At 39.4% G+C, this 16,855-nt stretch overlaps 1 protein-coding gene across 3 annotated transcripts; it reads right to left on the bottom strand.

Annotated features, from left to right (window-relative positions):
• Positions 1-418: 418 nt before the first annotated feature.
• grhl1 (grainyhead-like transcription factor 1) lies at positions 419-16,279 on the bottom strand. 3 transcript variants are annotated; one of them, XM_063908698.1, is made up of 16 exons: positions 16,084-16,279; positions 13,523-13,712; positions 13,146-13,219; positions 12,426-12,556; positions 12,196-12,335; positions 11,160-11,242; positions 10,711-10,864; positions 10,495-10,606; positions 9,859-9,953; positions 7,624-7,867; positions 6,830-6,957; positions 5,313-5,341; positions 5,016-5,101; positions 3,041-3,126; positions 2,081-2,145; positions 419-1,730 (listed from the first exon to the last, which is right to left on the bottom strand). In XM_063908698.1, the coding sequence occupies exons 1-16, from the start codon at positions 16,101-16,103 to the stop codon at positions 1,616-1,618; spliced, it is 1,752 nt and encodes a 583-aa protein (XP_063764768.1). In that variant the 5' UTR covers positions 16,104-16,279; the 3' UTR covers positions 419-1,615. The 3 variants fall into 3 exon arrangements, with proteins under 3 accessions (XP_063764768.1, XP_063764766.1, XP_063764769.1); XM_063908696.1 differs by having other exon boundaries at positions 12,118-12,335; XM_063908699.1 differs by lacking the exon at positions 16,084-16,279 and adding an exon at positions 15,377-16,041 and having other exon boundaries at positions 12,118-12,335.
• Between the last annotated feature and the right edge of the window lie 576 nt (positions 16,280-16,855).

Genomic DNA, 16,855 nt, shown 5'->3' on the forward strand with positions numbered 1-16,855 from the left:
CTAGAACAGAGGGATGGACTGGCTGATTGACATTACATTTTTTTTTAGAGCCACATCACTAGTGTGGCTAAAATCAAATAGGCTACTTTAACCAAAGGGTGAGTGCAGGAATAAATGGCCAGGTTTCCGACAGAGCAGCTTCTCTGCAGCAGGCTGTCATGGCCGTTTCCTGTGAACGGGTTTAGGTTTGATGCCCAGACATCTGTTCCTGTGGACAGAAACAGAAAGCACTGGCAGAGGCACGGTTAATATCTGTTGCAGCTCAACACCTCAGCCACAGACAGACCTACTATAACTCAAACCATTTACATATTACAAGTCTGTTGCAAGATAGGCTGCTTTTAATATGTGTTTCAAAAGGTATAAAATATGTAAAACGATCAAAAAGGTAGAAAAAGTCTCAACAAACAGCAGAAGGTATCCTAGAGAGCCTTTATTGGGCACTTTGTGCATTAAATCCTTTACAAAAAAACAACAACAATAAAAACGTGTTAATAACTTTTTGTCCCTTGACATGTAATGTTAATGTAACTTCATATAAAAAGCAAATAAACATTATATTAATAGGTATAATAGAAATTTGGATATATAAAAAAAAAACGAGGACCCACATCCATTCTCTTAATAAATATATACACAATAAGTACTGAGATACAAAAGGAGAGGTCATATCAATCAGTTTTTTCAGTGGTTATTTACAACAATATTTCCTTTTTTTAAAACTAATATGAATTTATTTTTGGCAATAGAGGAGATGTTCTTCTGAATGTGTCTAAACCTTAATATCATATTGCACTTCCAGAACAGCCTGACTGCACTACACATTTATTGACCTATTTCATCAACATTCAGAAACCTACTCTACAGGGAAGCTTTTTAGCATTGTTATTCATGTATTAAATGACAATTTAATACTCACATAAAGGCCATTTTTATATCGACCTGATGAAAAATCAGTAAGTAATTTCATTCACAAACATGTATCCTACACTAAAGAAAGAATCACGATCATTTACAATATTCTACCCTAATTGTATGACGCTTGAAGATCATTTTACACACTGAATACTGCCATGTTGTTTAGTATTAATACACTGAACCACTGGGGCTTTATCAACAATTTGCTGTCTTCATTTTGTGCGCAAAATACCAAACTTTACAGATTGTAATCATCAGTGCTATGGCTTTAGGAAGGGAAGGACGAGTCGTTTCTCTTCATAAAAAGAAACACTGCTGCTTACATAGCATGAGGTATAGCAGCAACACAAATGCTCTGCACAAACATTTACAAAATTAGGCACAAATCTTTGAGGTGCAACCTACTGAATACAAAATAAATGTGTATACAATAAAACCTGTCCTCACTTGTTGTGTCATATGCACAGAAAAAGGTTTTAAAAATGAATCAAAATGTATAACTTACACATCTAATCAACGTTGCGATCCATCAAGAGCTGTGGCTTTTTAAAAATACCTGACTGTTCAAATTAATGCAGCACAAAGACAACATGATTTAAGTGTCAGATTAAGTCCATAATCACTGGGTAGATTGACGTGTAAACCACTTCTTCTGACAGCTCCATTTCATTGGTCCTTTATCGCCAACGTCATCCAATCAGATTTCAGTGAGGGTGAGTTTATACATGTCGCCCATCTCCTCCATGGTGATCTGGAAGGTGTCTTCGTTGGAGTAGTGTTGGATGATGTTGTCGTCCATGTGCACTAGGATCCTATTATCAAACACATATGGCCGTTAGTGACCTATTCATTAGTTTAAAGATAACTAAAGTGTAAAATACGGTTCTTTTAAATGATATCTTATGCCTCATGTCTTTTTTATTTGCAGATCATTTAAATGTCTTGCTTGCTCTGCAACCCTGAACCCTTTGTCTTACTATTTTTTTATTTAACTAAATATTTTGATTCTTAGATTAAAAGTGCTATACAAATAATAATCAGAAAAGTCAAATAAGGTGCATAATAAAACCAGAAGAATACATCAGTTTATTTTGTGTTCATTAATGCTGGGTTTGGTCGCTCACAGAGGTTCAGACAGTGTAGTGCAGTGTTTATGACTCACCCTTTCTTGCACTTCTTGTAGACTTTTCCAACCTTATCCAAAGGTAATTCATACTTCTCTGAAATCTGGTTAAAAAAAGAAACCCAAATCAATGTTGAATTATTAAGAGAACCTTAAAGAAAGAAAATATAACATAGTGTAATCCTCTACAGACACCTGGTTCACCTGTTCCTGGTTCTCTATAATCCCTATCCACTACCTTTGTACCCTAAAGTAATCTCCACCCAGCCTCTTTCTATTCTTCTATTTGTCTTTGCATTTTTAAAACACCCTTTTCCCACAATCTCCTCTTCTTCTCTCTCCCCAGGACCTCCCCACATCCTCTTTTCCCCAACTTTTTTTCCCATACCTCCCCTCCCTTAGTTGCCTGTGTCATTTTTTAACCCACACACACCCTTTCTCTCTACTTCTCAATGTCCCCAATTCACTCTTTTTACTCACTCTTCCCTGCGTTGTTTCCTATGGGTGTCCTGCAGCTTATTTGACATACACTTTTTCCAAAATGTGCATGTTTATTCAGGGTTTTTGAAATCCTGGAAAAAATAGGCGACTCCTTTTCCTAATGCTAGACTAACATGCCCATCGTTTTTTTCCCCCTGGTGTGTCACTTTTGATGTCATACCAGAAAGCAGGGTTAGTAATCAAAGTGGTTTTGCTATTTCTTGTTTTTATATCTGCTACTACTCAGTCTCTCGTTCAATCCCTCTAACATTTCATTCCTCCTTTTGTCAATTGATTCTGGTGGCTTTAGTTGTCCAAAATCCATGTTGATTTTTAGCAGATAAACACACATGTCTACTGCAATCATTCGTCCCAGGAAACAATGCAGATTGTAACCTTTCACATCAAAGTTAAAAGCCAGATGTTTGTAGGTGTTAGTGGGTTTTATGGCTTTTAGACACACTGAGAACTTGGTCTCGGCATAAAACGAAAACATTAAGTGAACTGAGGACAACTTACAGCTTCCACCAGGCCTTTCAGCGTGGGATTCTTCAGCATGAGGGCATCAAACACCTCCTCTGTTTCCCTGCGCACGTACAGCAAGACTGTGTGGTGAAAGGGAAAGAAGAGACAAGTAGGGATCAAAGCACAGCACATTTGTTCATGGGATGGACACAACAACAAGACCCAAATCTGGCCTCAGCCTAAAGTCCATGACAGGCTTGAAGCTTGTGTTTACGCCAGTCTGAACGGTTTTACTGATTTGTTGGCTAAAGGGTTACCTTCTCTCGATTTGGAAGAAGTAACGCTCAAGCACACTTATGTTTAATCCATTAGTATATTTAAAAATTTACTGAAATACTGTTTGCCATATTAACTTATTTCACTACTACGGGACTTTTGAGACACTCATAGAGAAAAAAAAACTGGCACTGGGTTCACAATTGCCCACACAATTCACACCTAGAAAGCACACTCAAACATGGACCCACCTTTTATTCTCCTCAAAATAGATCATGCTCTAAATAGATTGTCTTGCATTGTTTTGCAACCTGTTGCAGGGAGCTGCAATATCTCTAAATACAATAAATATTTAGAGACCTAACAATTCACAGGAGATTTCTGAAGTTTGAGCTCTAAAATAGAGCTAAACCCAATAGTAATAAATAATAATTGTAAGTGACTATATAAAGGGGGATTCGTAATGCTACAGCATATACAGTAGGCCAGAGTTCACTGTGGTCTGGAGCCGCCATTAATAACTTTGTTTGAGATGTACGTCATGGAGGCTGTTGGCACACTGGCAGATTTGGCAGTATCTCCTTCACTGTTTTAATGTTGGCATTATCCCCTTCAAACCATCACACTACTGCCAAATGTCTAACATGGAAACCTATGTGAAAAGATTTCCCCCAAGTCTTAACCAAATTAAGTTAGAATACAACTAAATTTGTAATGCTTAATTTTAAATGTATACAGATTAATGTTTGTATAGTGTGGCAAGCCACCTCAGTCATTGGAATGTTTTATTTACAAAGTTATTCTTGGCAAAACTCCTACTAAGCTCCTACTACTCTTGGCAATGTGTTCTTTCAACAGGACTAACCTGGTTAAATAAATAAAAAACAGTAGGTAGTGAGCAGTTCAAAGACCTGGGTCTGGGGTTGTTCAGTTGAATGGCTTTTCCAAGGCCGAATGAGATGAAAGTACGCAGTATATCTTTAGGTGAAAGACTCTCAATAAATGTATATTATTTTGTGCAACAGGAACATCTGAAGATCCTCTGAAACCTTACTGTGGTCGGATCAGTGTTACAAGTTCTTCGTAGATAGTTTCCAGACAAAACTATTGCAGCCCTATCTGGCTTTTGGAAGCTATGACTGTATGCATGTATTATGCAGATTCATTGAAAATGAATTTGAATTACAACTGGTTTTAGCTACACTCCATTTTGTGCATCCAAGTTTGCTTTATGCCTATGAATAGGATATAGGGGAAAGGGCATAGACTTCTTTGCATGTGTGTGTGCACGTAGCTATCACTGGTATTTGTTAGGTCAGTGCAGGCTGTAGACACGTGTGTGAGTGTTTTGAAAGACCTGAATAATCACATGGCCCCAAGAGTGTGTGTGTGTGTGTGTGTGTGTGTGTGTGTGTGTGTGTGTGTGTGTGTGTGTGTGTGTGTGTGTGTGTGTGACAAACACCGAACAGAAGACTTGCTAGCGCGCACGCACACATTGAGAAACGCATAACTCACCTGATCAACATTTGAAAACTCAACATATTACACTACCACACACACACACACACACACACACACACACACACACACACACACACACACACACACACACACACACACACACACACACACACACACACACACACACACACACACACACACACACACACACACACACACACACACACACACACACACACACACACACACACACACACACACACACACACACACACACACACACACACACTACCTTTCTTTGGTTCTTCTCCTCTCGCCATTTTGTTTGGGGGTGAACTGAACTCATCGTCACTGAAGGGTAATCTCTTCATGCCCGAGCTGTAGTGGACACACAAACACACAAATCACTGTTTAACGTGCAGTACAACCAGCTAAAAGGGTATACAACTCACACAAAGCCCCATGGGCCTTTCCTAGAAACAACATCCCTGTATGCCTTTTACTAGGAAGGTGCCAAAGGTTGACCCAGTTCAAAACCACTTTAAAAGCATTTGTGAGAAGCATGAAATCAGGGCCTCAGTGAACTCACCTGTCTTCTCCATCTTCTGTTGGGAAAGGCTGCAGAGGAAACGGAGAGTGAAATTAATTTATATGGAGGATCAACATAGACATTAGGATACATTTAAATATAACTTTATAAATAATATAACTTGCAACTGCTGCTGTATTATCTCTGCAAACCAACAGCTTAATCAGCCAGCCAGGTCAAAGACAAAGTCAACAGCCCAGTACTTTTTTTTTTAGCAAAGGCAATAAATTGTATTTCTATATCAACTTTCAAATACAGAGGCAGTTCAGAGTGCTCTACATAAGATGAGAAATGCAATTTAAAAAACATAATAAGTGTTAGAAGTGCTAAAAGTGTATACAAATACAGAGACGATATATATGGCCCCGGGAAAAAAAATAGACCACTTCAGCATTATAATTTTCTCTTGTTTTATTATTTATAGGTATGTCTTTGAGTTAAATTATTATTATCATTTTATTGTATTTTATAAACTACTTACTTCTGTTTGTGTTGAAATTCAACAGACACTGGAATGGCTGCCATACATGTAGAGATAAAGATTTAAGAAAAATTTGGAGTGGTCTCTTAATTTTTTTAGCCATTTATAAATTTAGAGCTATATATATATATATAGTATACGTGTAGGATTTGTAAAATAGTTTTATATGAAGTATAATGTTATACGGTAATCCACAGTGTGCATGAAATCACTTCAATATTTGGAATAAACATCAGTCAAATATGTTGTTTTCTTTATGTAATTCTTGGAAAGCAGCTGTTTTTTGGAGCCATCCAGCTCTCTGACTGTATTGATCGCTTGCAATGCTGTTAATAGATTTCTATTGTAAGAGGGAACCCAGTAAACTCAGATTTTATCATAAACTGATAGGACTCGAGACAGGTTCAATGTCATCGAAAGCACCCAAAATAACCTGTGCCTCCCTCACCCTTGCTGGTAGCATTATTAACCTAGTGAGAGGGACAGAGAGGGGGAAACATAACTTTTTTATGTTGTCACTATAAATGAAGAATCTCAAAAACCGAGGGCAGGCCTGTTCATGCACACACACCCACACACTTCTGTCATGTGACGTGTTCATCCTGACTGGAAGAACCAAAGTTCAGTCTCAGAGAAGATAAAAACCTGATAGACTGCTTGCATGCTTAAAGCCTGGCCGGGGAGAAACTCCGCCACGTCAGGCATCTTCACATTGAGTCGGCATTATCCAAACATATCCTGGGTTTGTTTTGAGTCACTGGTTAATGATTCATCATGTGAGTAAGCAGTTTGAAATACATCCGTCGGTGTGTAGGACTCCTATCAGAGCTTGAAACAAGGACTCACTGTTCCTGCCAACTAGCAGGCAGGCAGGTCACCTCGACCCAGATGGTTGATGAGTGGGTTTAGGCAGAACATGTTTATAGACCATTTAAGATGCTACGGATGTTACGTAAATGTAGCAAAACAAATGTTGATGGTAGGAAATGACTGGTGGGACATGCTAGAGTGTGTTGTGTCTGTGAATGGCACTCACATGGCGCTGGAAGGTGGAGAAGTGAATGTCAGGGATGAAGAGGACAGGCTGCGTCTCGTGGTCGTTCATCATCTTGAAGATGGTCATATCGTTGCGTTTCTGCAGGATGGGAACTTTGACATCCACAACTAGGAGGAAAAAGACACAACAAAGTAGTTAAATCATTTATTAAGCGTGTATTTCAGCACAGAGAAATCTTCAAAAACATTAAACCTCTATTAATATATTGTTATGTCCACTTGGGGGCAGCACGTCCTAAAACACGGACAGTGTCATTGTGTAGTTCTAACAGCGAATGTGATATAACAAAAAGTTGGTAATTCACACATTGAGAACAGATGATACAATTATTTTCATTATTAATTAAATTGCTGATCATCTTCAGTATGTCACTTAACCTTCTTATCTCTAAATGTCCATATCTGAGATGCCTGAATGAACATTTGTTGTCACTTTTACATAAAAGATGACTAACAACTATAGGGAATGAAAAAAGTGGGAGATTATTTCTCCGTTGATCAGCTAGTTGTTGCAGTTCCATTACCAATGAGCAAGTTGTGTGTCTATATACATAAGTGAGTCAAATGTTTGCTCTCTTTTTGTGTTTTTGTTTCCAGTAACTCCTGGAGGAAATATCAAAGTCTTATTCTGATAAATATATATATATATTATTGTATCTTTGAGAGAAAAACAGACAACTCTGATGAAGAGTTGATATCTTGATAAAGATAATTTATGGTTGAGAATTAATAGGATAAAATATGTTGTGAGTTAAGTACTCCTGAGGGACTCACAGCTCAGGCTGGGGTTGAGATCTGCGACCTTCCCTTTCCGACGGGACTGCTTCCTCTCCTCGTCTCGGATCTTCCTCTCGGCTCCCTTGTCACAGAAGACTTTAATCTGGCAGAAGGCACGGTGGATGGGCTTGTTGCTGCGGTTGTTGTAGCTGTAGGTGTCAATCTGAATGTTCAGAGGAAGACCCTTCACGCCCTTCTGGGAGGAGAAGTCGGTGCTCAGACAGTTGACGGAGATGAAGATCTGCGGAGAAAGGAAGGCGGAATGTTGTGTTAAAAGCACAAATAGCTAACTGTACAAAGTTGCACTGTCCTCAAGTACACATTTAAGTTAATTAAATGTTTCTCTAATTCATGTAACTACTTTCTACCCTACTATATTGATTCCATAACAAAATAACCATTCTGCATAACAGTCATTTCCAAGTACTTCCACCAATGAAAACATCTGGAAGAGTTGTCAATTCAAGTCAAATGTTGGTGTTCACTAGGATGTCATTGTATCATTATTGTGCAACACTGATGGCTTTCTGCAGTTTAGTCCCCTCATCCAGTGTTCTGTGCTGCCCTCCACTGGTCAATGTTAGTATCACAGGTTAATTGTTTTGTAACGTAAGAGATGCTCCTTTGTCCTCGTGGTGCTTGTATTGAAAACAGGTTATCATTGTGTCAACAAAACACTTCAATAACACAGCATTTGGAAGCACCAAACAGAGATGGTAAGCAAGTGGTATCACTCGTATTATAAACATATTTTTTAACACAGTCAATTAATCAGTAAACGCACCGAGCGGGATTTATTTATAATGACAATGTTAAGATTAAAGTGTGTCAAGTCGGAATAAAATTCACATAAACTTACATTTGTTAACTCAACTCTATCTTTAAAGTTGTTTTTATTTGAAGTTATATGTTAATTTGAGTCTCTCAATGTCAGTAACTCAAATGTCAAAGTCTGTCACCGAAATAATGCAACTAACTAATGTGGTGTGCCTGATGGTAAATTACATTTCAAAGCGTAAATAAACACTATACAAATAAGCATGCTTGTAGACTGTTTTATAGATGTGTTTCTTTTAAATGTTCTGCTGTATTTGCGTGTAGAAACAGTAAAACTATTTTTATAAACCAGAAACTAACTATTATTTGGAGTCATTAGTATGAACGATTATTGTTAAAAGATTAACATTTTCTTGTATTTTCACACACACACACACACACACACACACACACACACACACACACACACACACACACACACACACACACACACACACACACACACACACACACACACACACACACACACACACACACACACACACACACACACACACACACACACACACACACACACACACACTTACATGGAAGGGTGGTGCTACCGAAAATACACACAGAGGAGAATTGAACACACACAAGGATGAACATCCTATGGACAAAGGCCTCAAGTCATGAGACAGTTAGACCCACATCCTGGTGTGTGTGTAAGCGAGGGAGGTTTTGCATGTGACTTTATTTAAGTTAAGACCCTGAAGATGAGGCGTGGCGCCATGTTGTCTCTTCTGTTTGTTAGCTTGTCCTCCATCTCAGGCTGACACTGGATCAGTGACACGAGGTTTAACAAAAAAACAGAAAATCAAGAGCGGGAGAGAGGACAGGAGCTCCTCCTCTCCTACTTGGTTTATTTGTTATCTGTCTGTCCAACTCAATCCTTGTCCCCCCGCAGAGTTTCCTCATTCCTGCACTCTTTTGTTGCCCTTGTCTGAAATACCTCAACACGCAGCATCACAATAGATGTGACAGACAAGGTGGACGGGCCAAGTAAACTACACACTAATACGTCTCTACGCAACAAGGCTAAACACACAAGAGGAGGGGAGGAACCATGAACAGCTACTTAACTCTTCTTTAAGGCCCCCATTTTCTTTAACAACTGTTTTGTAAGATCACAATGAACAAAGCAGCTAATCAAAACCGACAAAGGGAAGTTAACAACTGAAACCCTAATTCTGGTCTGAGGCAAAAGAACACACAAGACCTTAAAACAGAAGAGGAGTCTAGTGCTGTCTTAAGGATTTACAGTATGTGTGTATTTGAAAAGTTCAATGCTCATTAAGAGTTCAAGAAAAGGAAACTGTGCTTGTTCTTACACGAGTGATTTTAGAAGCAGCTCTGTCCATCAGTTGTGTATATATCAAGCTGTGTTTGTGTTAATATATTTTATTCTTTTACTTTGGCCTCCTCGTTGGTGTCCCAGGTGAAGGAAATCGCGTTGTAGGAAATCTCCTCGATGTTGCCAATGGTGTTGAAGCTCTCCTTGTAATCAGCTGTGATAAAATGAGAGTTTAGTAATTCATTTAAGAAAATACACTGCAGGTGAATAGGATATATTGTAGAGAATTTAACTTATAAATATCACCATGAAACTTCTCCTGTTGCAAATTAGCCCAGTCTGTCAACCTTGGCCTCTGCATAAAATAAAATGATGTTTCTTGTCTGAAGTGGCTTGCCACTAAAGCAGGTAGCGATGTACAGCTAAACCAGTTTATTCCGTATAAAACGTTATGTTTATTCACTAAGTAACTGTATGACACGCTGAGGTTTTAAAGGCCGCAGAATTAATCCTTAGCAACACACCTTTTCTTGACAGCTCTTGCTAAGCTGCCCTTTCAACCAGCCACTTAACTGTGCAGACACAAGAGGCTTAATCTGGTTTCTCCACGTTAAAACCAGGAATGAATCATTAAAATCACCAACGTCTGTGTACCAGCAGTGTCTCAGGTGTTACTCTTTAGTTTATTAGACTATTCTTTTACCTATCAATACACATTTTTTATGGAATATAGAAAAAAAGAATAAGGTTCTTACCAATGTCTAGACATCTCTGTTTGGCAGTGTGCTGTCTGGAGTGCCAGTACTTCCAGTGCTTCAACTGATCATCTCTGCACTTCTCCTCTCCAAACACCACCATCACTACACTCTGAAAACACACACAATGAAAAATCAATTATCTTATAATAATGATCTTATGTAATCGTATGTTGTGTCTTGTTTCAGGTTTATTTCTGATGTTTTTTCACTTACCCTGACTTTGGTGATGGGTTGCCGCATGCCTTTGTTGTCAACCTCCCTGAGGGTGATTGGATAAAACTGGCCCTTGTTGAGGTACGTCATCGTCCCGTCTCCTGTCTTCTGACGCAGAGACTTGGAAGCCTCAAGGGTGTACTCGAAGTTGTTCCTAAAATAAGGCAACAATAAAACATGAATACAAGGCATTTGTTGTATTTAAAACTGGATGACAATGCAACAGATATATGTTAGACAATGGTGCACGCTTCATTTAGTCCGTGCAGTCGTTGAAATCAGTGTGTAGGGCCATATAGCGCCCGTGTGTGTAGACTTTTGTCTTTCACACAGAGAGGAGTCTGGTGTCTCCCCTGTGACTGCCATGAATAACGCCATTCTGCAGTGTTGTGTTAAAAAGCTGAATGGCGGTGGAAGTCGGACGGTGGGCTGGCGGCAGCGCAACTTACCCCGGCATGGTGTTAAACTGAGTGTAGTCCTCAGGCGTCATGGAGGACATGCGTAACTGGAGATCTCCTGGGAAGGAAAACACCTGCAGCACAAAGAAAAACAGATAGAGAATGTGAAGTGAGGCTCAGCTAAAAGAGGATACTAAACATGATGCATTTCATTCTATAATTCACCAGGGGACTGTTATAATTTCACACTCCGTAGGGATTTACTTATCTTTCTTCCACCACTTAAAACAGTATTTTATCTTCATTACTAGATATAAGAGTAACAGCAACTTATGAGCCTCTACATATATCTGTTATACTTAACAGGGATCATTGTAATATAAGTAAATAAACATGTTGTTCTTTTTTTTCCCACATAAAGCACAATATTCTTTAACTGGCTTTAAAACATCACCCTCCTCACTTATATAGATAAATAAAGATGCAAATACAAGTAAACAAAAATGTATTAATGAACTAAACATAATTACTAGTTAGAAATATCAAAATCGGCAGGAAACAAGGTATAACATTTCCCAGTTTTGGTCTGAATTAACAGTTTCTGTAGATTTAATTAATCTGATCATCCCCATTTCTTTTAGTTTCAATGGCTCTCCCCTCACATTGCTAACCCCCCCCCACCCCCTCCTGTACAGGGGTTTTGTTGGGTTACTCTATGCTAAGGTAATTCCCCTCCAGCTAAATAGAAAACGAAGAGAGAGAAAGGGCTTTGGCTATTGTAGGAGAAAAGTACAGCACTTTATTGTGTTGGTGAGACAATGGCATAATAACACACTGGCCGCTATTTTGGCATGTTCAAATAAAACCAGGGAAGGCTGAGCCCACCGCTGGCTCCATGGGATCAGGTGAATATCCCATTGTGCGTTGGGAGAGATCCGAGAGCGAAGAGGAGAGGAAAGCGAGGGAGAGCATTAGGAAGGTTTAGAAAGAGGGGGATCGAAACACACACCTGGGAACCATCCTTGTAACTCTCGGAGAAGGTGGAGTCGGGGGGCGTGCGGGACTGGGTGCTGGGGCTGAACTGTACCGTGTTGTGGTTGAGCTGGCGGTCAAAGACGTCGGTTTCGGCACAGGTGTTTGGCACCGTCACTGAGAAGCCGTGGGAGGGCACCTCTGTCTTGACGGACGGGTAGTTCGGCACAGCAACAGAAACAGTGACGGTTGTGTCTGAGAAGAAAAAAATCAGCAAATTAACAATCAGGTTTTCTGATTTTAAAAGCTCCTTGAAGCTATTTGTGTTATTGAATGTGAACAGACCTGGGGAGGGGAACTGGGCTCTCTTGTCAGCCAGCTGGAGAATATTGAAGGGCCCCTTGAGGACCTGGATCCTGCTCTCCATACACCCTTCCTGATGTTGCACTATGGAGTGTCCAGCCTGGATCTGGTGTCTGCAGCATAGAAAAAAATTATGACGATGTAGCTTGAAATGACAGTTTACGAGTTCTATAAGCTAAATCTAACATATCATAACTCTTTCATATCAAAATATAACCATTCCTGACATGTATTCTTTAAACATTTTTTTAATTCTATATGTTTAAGTTATATTTTGTTGCTTTTAACTCTTACTTTTGTTGCTGTTTTATACTGTATGCATATGTGTGAACAACTCTCAAAATTAATTATTGTCTTCTTTTTTGAGACTTTAAAGCTTAATGTTTCACTTTTATGTCAGTGTTTTTATTAATTATGTCTGAATGTGAATATGTTTTACTCAGGTCTGGACTCTTAAAGAGCTGAAAACAAAGCTATTAATCTTTTGGTAAATACCTTTTGGGATGCACAATTTGCTCCTCCAAAAATGAACATGTGTGCAGTTTTAAATAGATTTTAAAAAGTTAAGACTTCCCTCTGTCCTACTCACTCATGTAAATACAGAGGTACACACAAAACTGAAAAACTGTGAGAGAGCTCCTCTGCTTTTTCACAGCTTTAATTCTTAAAGGGGGGTGGTACTAGGCGAGGGCTGCTGCTTACCTTTTGTTAGGATCCACATCACAGACCTGGGCTTCTGGCTTGCTCTGGGTTATTGTTCTCTTTTCCCTGGGCACCTGTATAGGAGGGTAAACACAGCCGCTCAGCATCTGACCACATCACTTCCAACAAGCCAAATCATCCTGCTGTCTATAGATCAGTTACATGACATGCTCTGCCTCACAGATGCTGCTTCACGGTCCATCGTCAGTACAGAGTAAGATCATATAGGTAATGCATGTGATGATTTGGTAACTAATACCCAGACCTAAGATTTGCACTTTCGATTGCTTCCAGATCCACTGAGAATTCAAGAGAGAATTGCTCAGAAAGTTGGAGAATTCCTGAATGGATAGGTCGTTACATCATTAGTTTTCTACCTTATAGTAGTCGTAGAGCAGGCCCAGAGCTGCGGCGCTGTCCTCGTCTCCGTTTATGCTCATCATGGCCTTGGTGGCGGCCGTCAGCGGGTTCTCTAGAAAGGATTTCCAGGCTTCATCTTCTGTGGTGAAGGAGCGTCGCTGCCCGCCATAACCCGGTTCATTCTGCAGAACCTTGACCGCACGCTTACTGCAAGAGAGAATTTGTCATAGGTTATATATACAAACTAATGATCAAGATGTTACGCTTATTTCCAGTGCATTGCAAACACTTTGTCACATGATTCTTTAGACCAAACCATTACAGACACTTTCTCATATATAATTTATGGATGCTAATATTCATGTTTAAAAAAGCAGATATTTACTCTCATTTCTCCCTTCATGATAGGGCTTCACCATTTGAGGTAAATATATGTGATAACATTGAATATTGTGAAAATGATATTATTTACGATGAAAAGGTAAAGAGGTATTAAAGTGTCCTCAGATTTGCCTCAATTAGAGCATTTTAAAGTGTACTTTTCTACTGATACTCTTTTTCAACAAACTCAAAAATTCCCTCTTTCGCAATGTGTTTTATTGTGCAACTTGACTTGGAGCTGAAAAATCTATATATTGTGTCACCCTTTATGAGCCTCTCCTCAAGCATTGAACAGATTTAATCTCCTATCTGACTTCATACAAGTTCACAAAGCCAAGAGCTACAATCACAACCTTGTTCAGAACAGACAAACAGGTTATAAGAGCAAAAGATCAACCCTGTATGTTCTTTATCTGTTAGACTTGTTGTTCAAGCTTTTCAATGATTGTGCAACCAATCTCAGCCAATCCAACCATCGAGCTGTCCAGAGCGAAAGATGCTCTACAGGCTCGTCTAGTGCGCCAACTCTACGCTTCTCCTCTGGGACTTCTCATTGGCTGAGAAGCTGACCGCAAGTGACACACCTGACTCTGCCACATTCCTGCGCCATGCTGCTGTTTTTGTAAGAGAATCATGAGTTTTTATTCAAAGTCACAGCCTGTTTCTTCCTCTTCCGTCTTGTGAGGTCTTTAGAGTCATTGCTTTGCAAACAGGACCCAACAGCTTCAGTTTCTATGTCTCATCTGCTACTTATTGTCTTAATGTGTTATTGTGAGCTCATTAACTCAGGTAAACACCTTTCATTTATAAGGACTATAGGATACATTTAAAATAAGTGAGAATTATTGAACAGTTACCACTGAACTTACCTATTTAGAGTTATGTTTGCTCATCTTCTATTTACTAAGATGTGTTAAGCAAGCAACAAAATGAACACAAAGTTAAGCCATTACTCAAGCTGTTATTGTTAAAGCTTCATTAGCTTTACTTGTAAAATTTGGGAAATGACAAGCCTTCAGTCACCCTTCCACCAAATCCATCTGCTTGATTTTCAGCCACACCAAAGTAATAATGATTTAGTGTAAACGGATTGGCTCAGTTTCCATGCTGAGTATCTACAACAAACAGCTTTTTTCTTCTCAATGGTCAAGGCAAAGTGATAATTAGTAATCCTATATCTAATTGTGCTATTCATAAAAGGCAACCTGATAAGACCCTTTGTTTACTTGCAATAAAACTCAAAGAAAATCTTATTCATTACTAATACAACAAATTAAGAGTTTGATTTCCTTCAGACGGATATTAATATTAGATTTCATATTAAAGCCAGTGATCAAGCATGGATTCACAGACTTTCACTCTTAATATGTCCTAGCATGAAGAAACCCCACATTTATTTAACATTAACAGTGCATGTATCTTACAGTTTTGACATCCAAAACATGCGAGTAAAATCCTCTAAAACCTCATATGGTCCTGTGCTTGCTTACATTGTCTCTGTTAGTAAAGTCGAGCCAACGCCTAGCCGGTGTACGATTTCACTCCCCTCCGAAGTCTCCTTGTCATTGCCCTCAAAAACATACAGAATATGAGCGAAGCATTTAACCTAAAAAGTATTCTCTGTTTAAAAACTTTTCAGTGAAGTTGTTGATTCCAAACATGAATATGACACTTTTTCGTCAGTTTTTCTTTAGCTGACAGCTCCTTGCTCGGGTCCATATTTATTCCTGAACAAACATCGTTAAGACTATCCACATAACTGTAAGGGCTTAAAGCGAAATCAAACACTAAACCGCCCAGGCATCGCTATCACGGGACCGTTTTTATTCTCACAGACAGGCGCCTCTGCTCGCACGACAGGTGAAGATACACCTGTGCAGGCTTGAACATGACAGGTGAAATGCGCGCACACCATGGGAAAATAAAGATATTATCGCTGCCCCGCTTGGCAGCCAAGTCTTAAAGTGAACTTCACCTTTAAAAAATACACTTAATAAAAAATCCTACAAAATATATCAGATGTGAGAAAACCAGACAGCGGCTGCAGGTCAGATGTGAACCACAGTATGACCTTTTAAAATCCATTCGTGCCATGAACTCACAACAAAAACACAAAATCCATTTAGTGTCAATAATACAAGCTTATAGGGACTCCTGGTCGATATGCAGGCTAAAGTGGAAAGTCAGGACAACTTACTTGTCATGCTCCTGTGACATCTCGGTCGGTCGAACTGGACTTTCTAGTTGGTACTGAAAATCCGATCCGTCTTCTTTACGTAGAAAACTCAGCCACTAACGCTGGATGAGGGCCGCGGCAACAAACAAGGTTTCCCTAGTGAGAGAACGGGTTTTGTCGGCTTTTCTCGCTTTTTTGGGCAATGCTGAGAAATTAAGGCCGGTTTTACCTGTGACAGGCAACCGGATTGGATTACAGGTGAACCGAGGGCGGGGCCAAACTGTCAATTGAGGCTCCGAGGATACGATTGGCTCAGCTGGTGGCCTACCTGGGAGCTGGAGAGAGACTCAAAGTTAAGCCAGAGGAGGAGCAGGGTGCAACAACTTTGATTTTTATCATGTTGTGTAATTTATTGAGAGATAAATACGGTGAGTTGCCACTATATTAGGTGCACCTGTAACATGTAATGCAATCGAATGCAACAGCTTTAAAAAAATGGATATAAACAACATGTTTTGATTGACACTATCAGAGAACCATGGATTTTAACCTGCATGTTGATTATTGAGGGAGTAGTTTGTGTTAGTGTTGCACTTGACTGCAATATATATTAAAAGGTGTTTGCAAAATGTGTTGCATAGTCGATTCACAAGCGTATTGAAAACACATTTTACAATGCAGTCCAGTACAACATCACCATTAACTACAACTTCAGCCATAAAAAAGTGTCAGTGCTGTCGTAGATACTGGTTTGCATTGGATTGTAGGTGTACCTAATGTAGTGGACAGTGAA

This window comes from Eleginops maclovinus, chromosome 19 (genome assembly GCF_036324505.1).
Source record: "Eleginops maclovinus isolate JMC-PN-2008 ecotype Puerto Natales chromosome 19, JC_Emac_rtc_rv5, whole genome shotgun sequence".
Taxonomy (NCBI): domain Eukaryota; kingdom Metazoa; phylum Chordata; class Actinopteri; order Perciformes; family Eleginopidae; genus Eleginops; species Eleginops maclovinus.

What these genes read in the sequence shown, in the direction of transcription:
- grhl1 (XM_063908696.1), bottom strand. Translation starts at nt 16,103, where the DNA reads ATGTCACAGGAGCATGACAA. An exon ending in TCTCCACCTTCCAGCGCCAT is followed by an intron (nt 5,342 to 6,829) that starts GTGAGTGCCATT and finishes TTTCCTCTGCAG; the next exon opens with CCTTTCCCAACAGAAGATGG. An exon ending in AGGAGAAGAACCAAAGAAAG is followed by an intron (nt 3,127 to 5,015) that starts GTAGTGTGTGTG and finishes TTCACCACACAG; the next exon opens with TCTTGCTGTACGTGCGCAGG.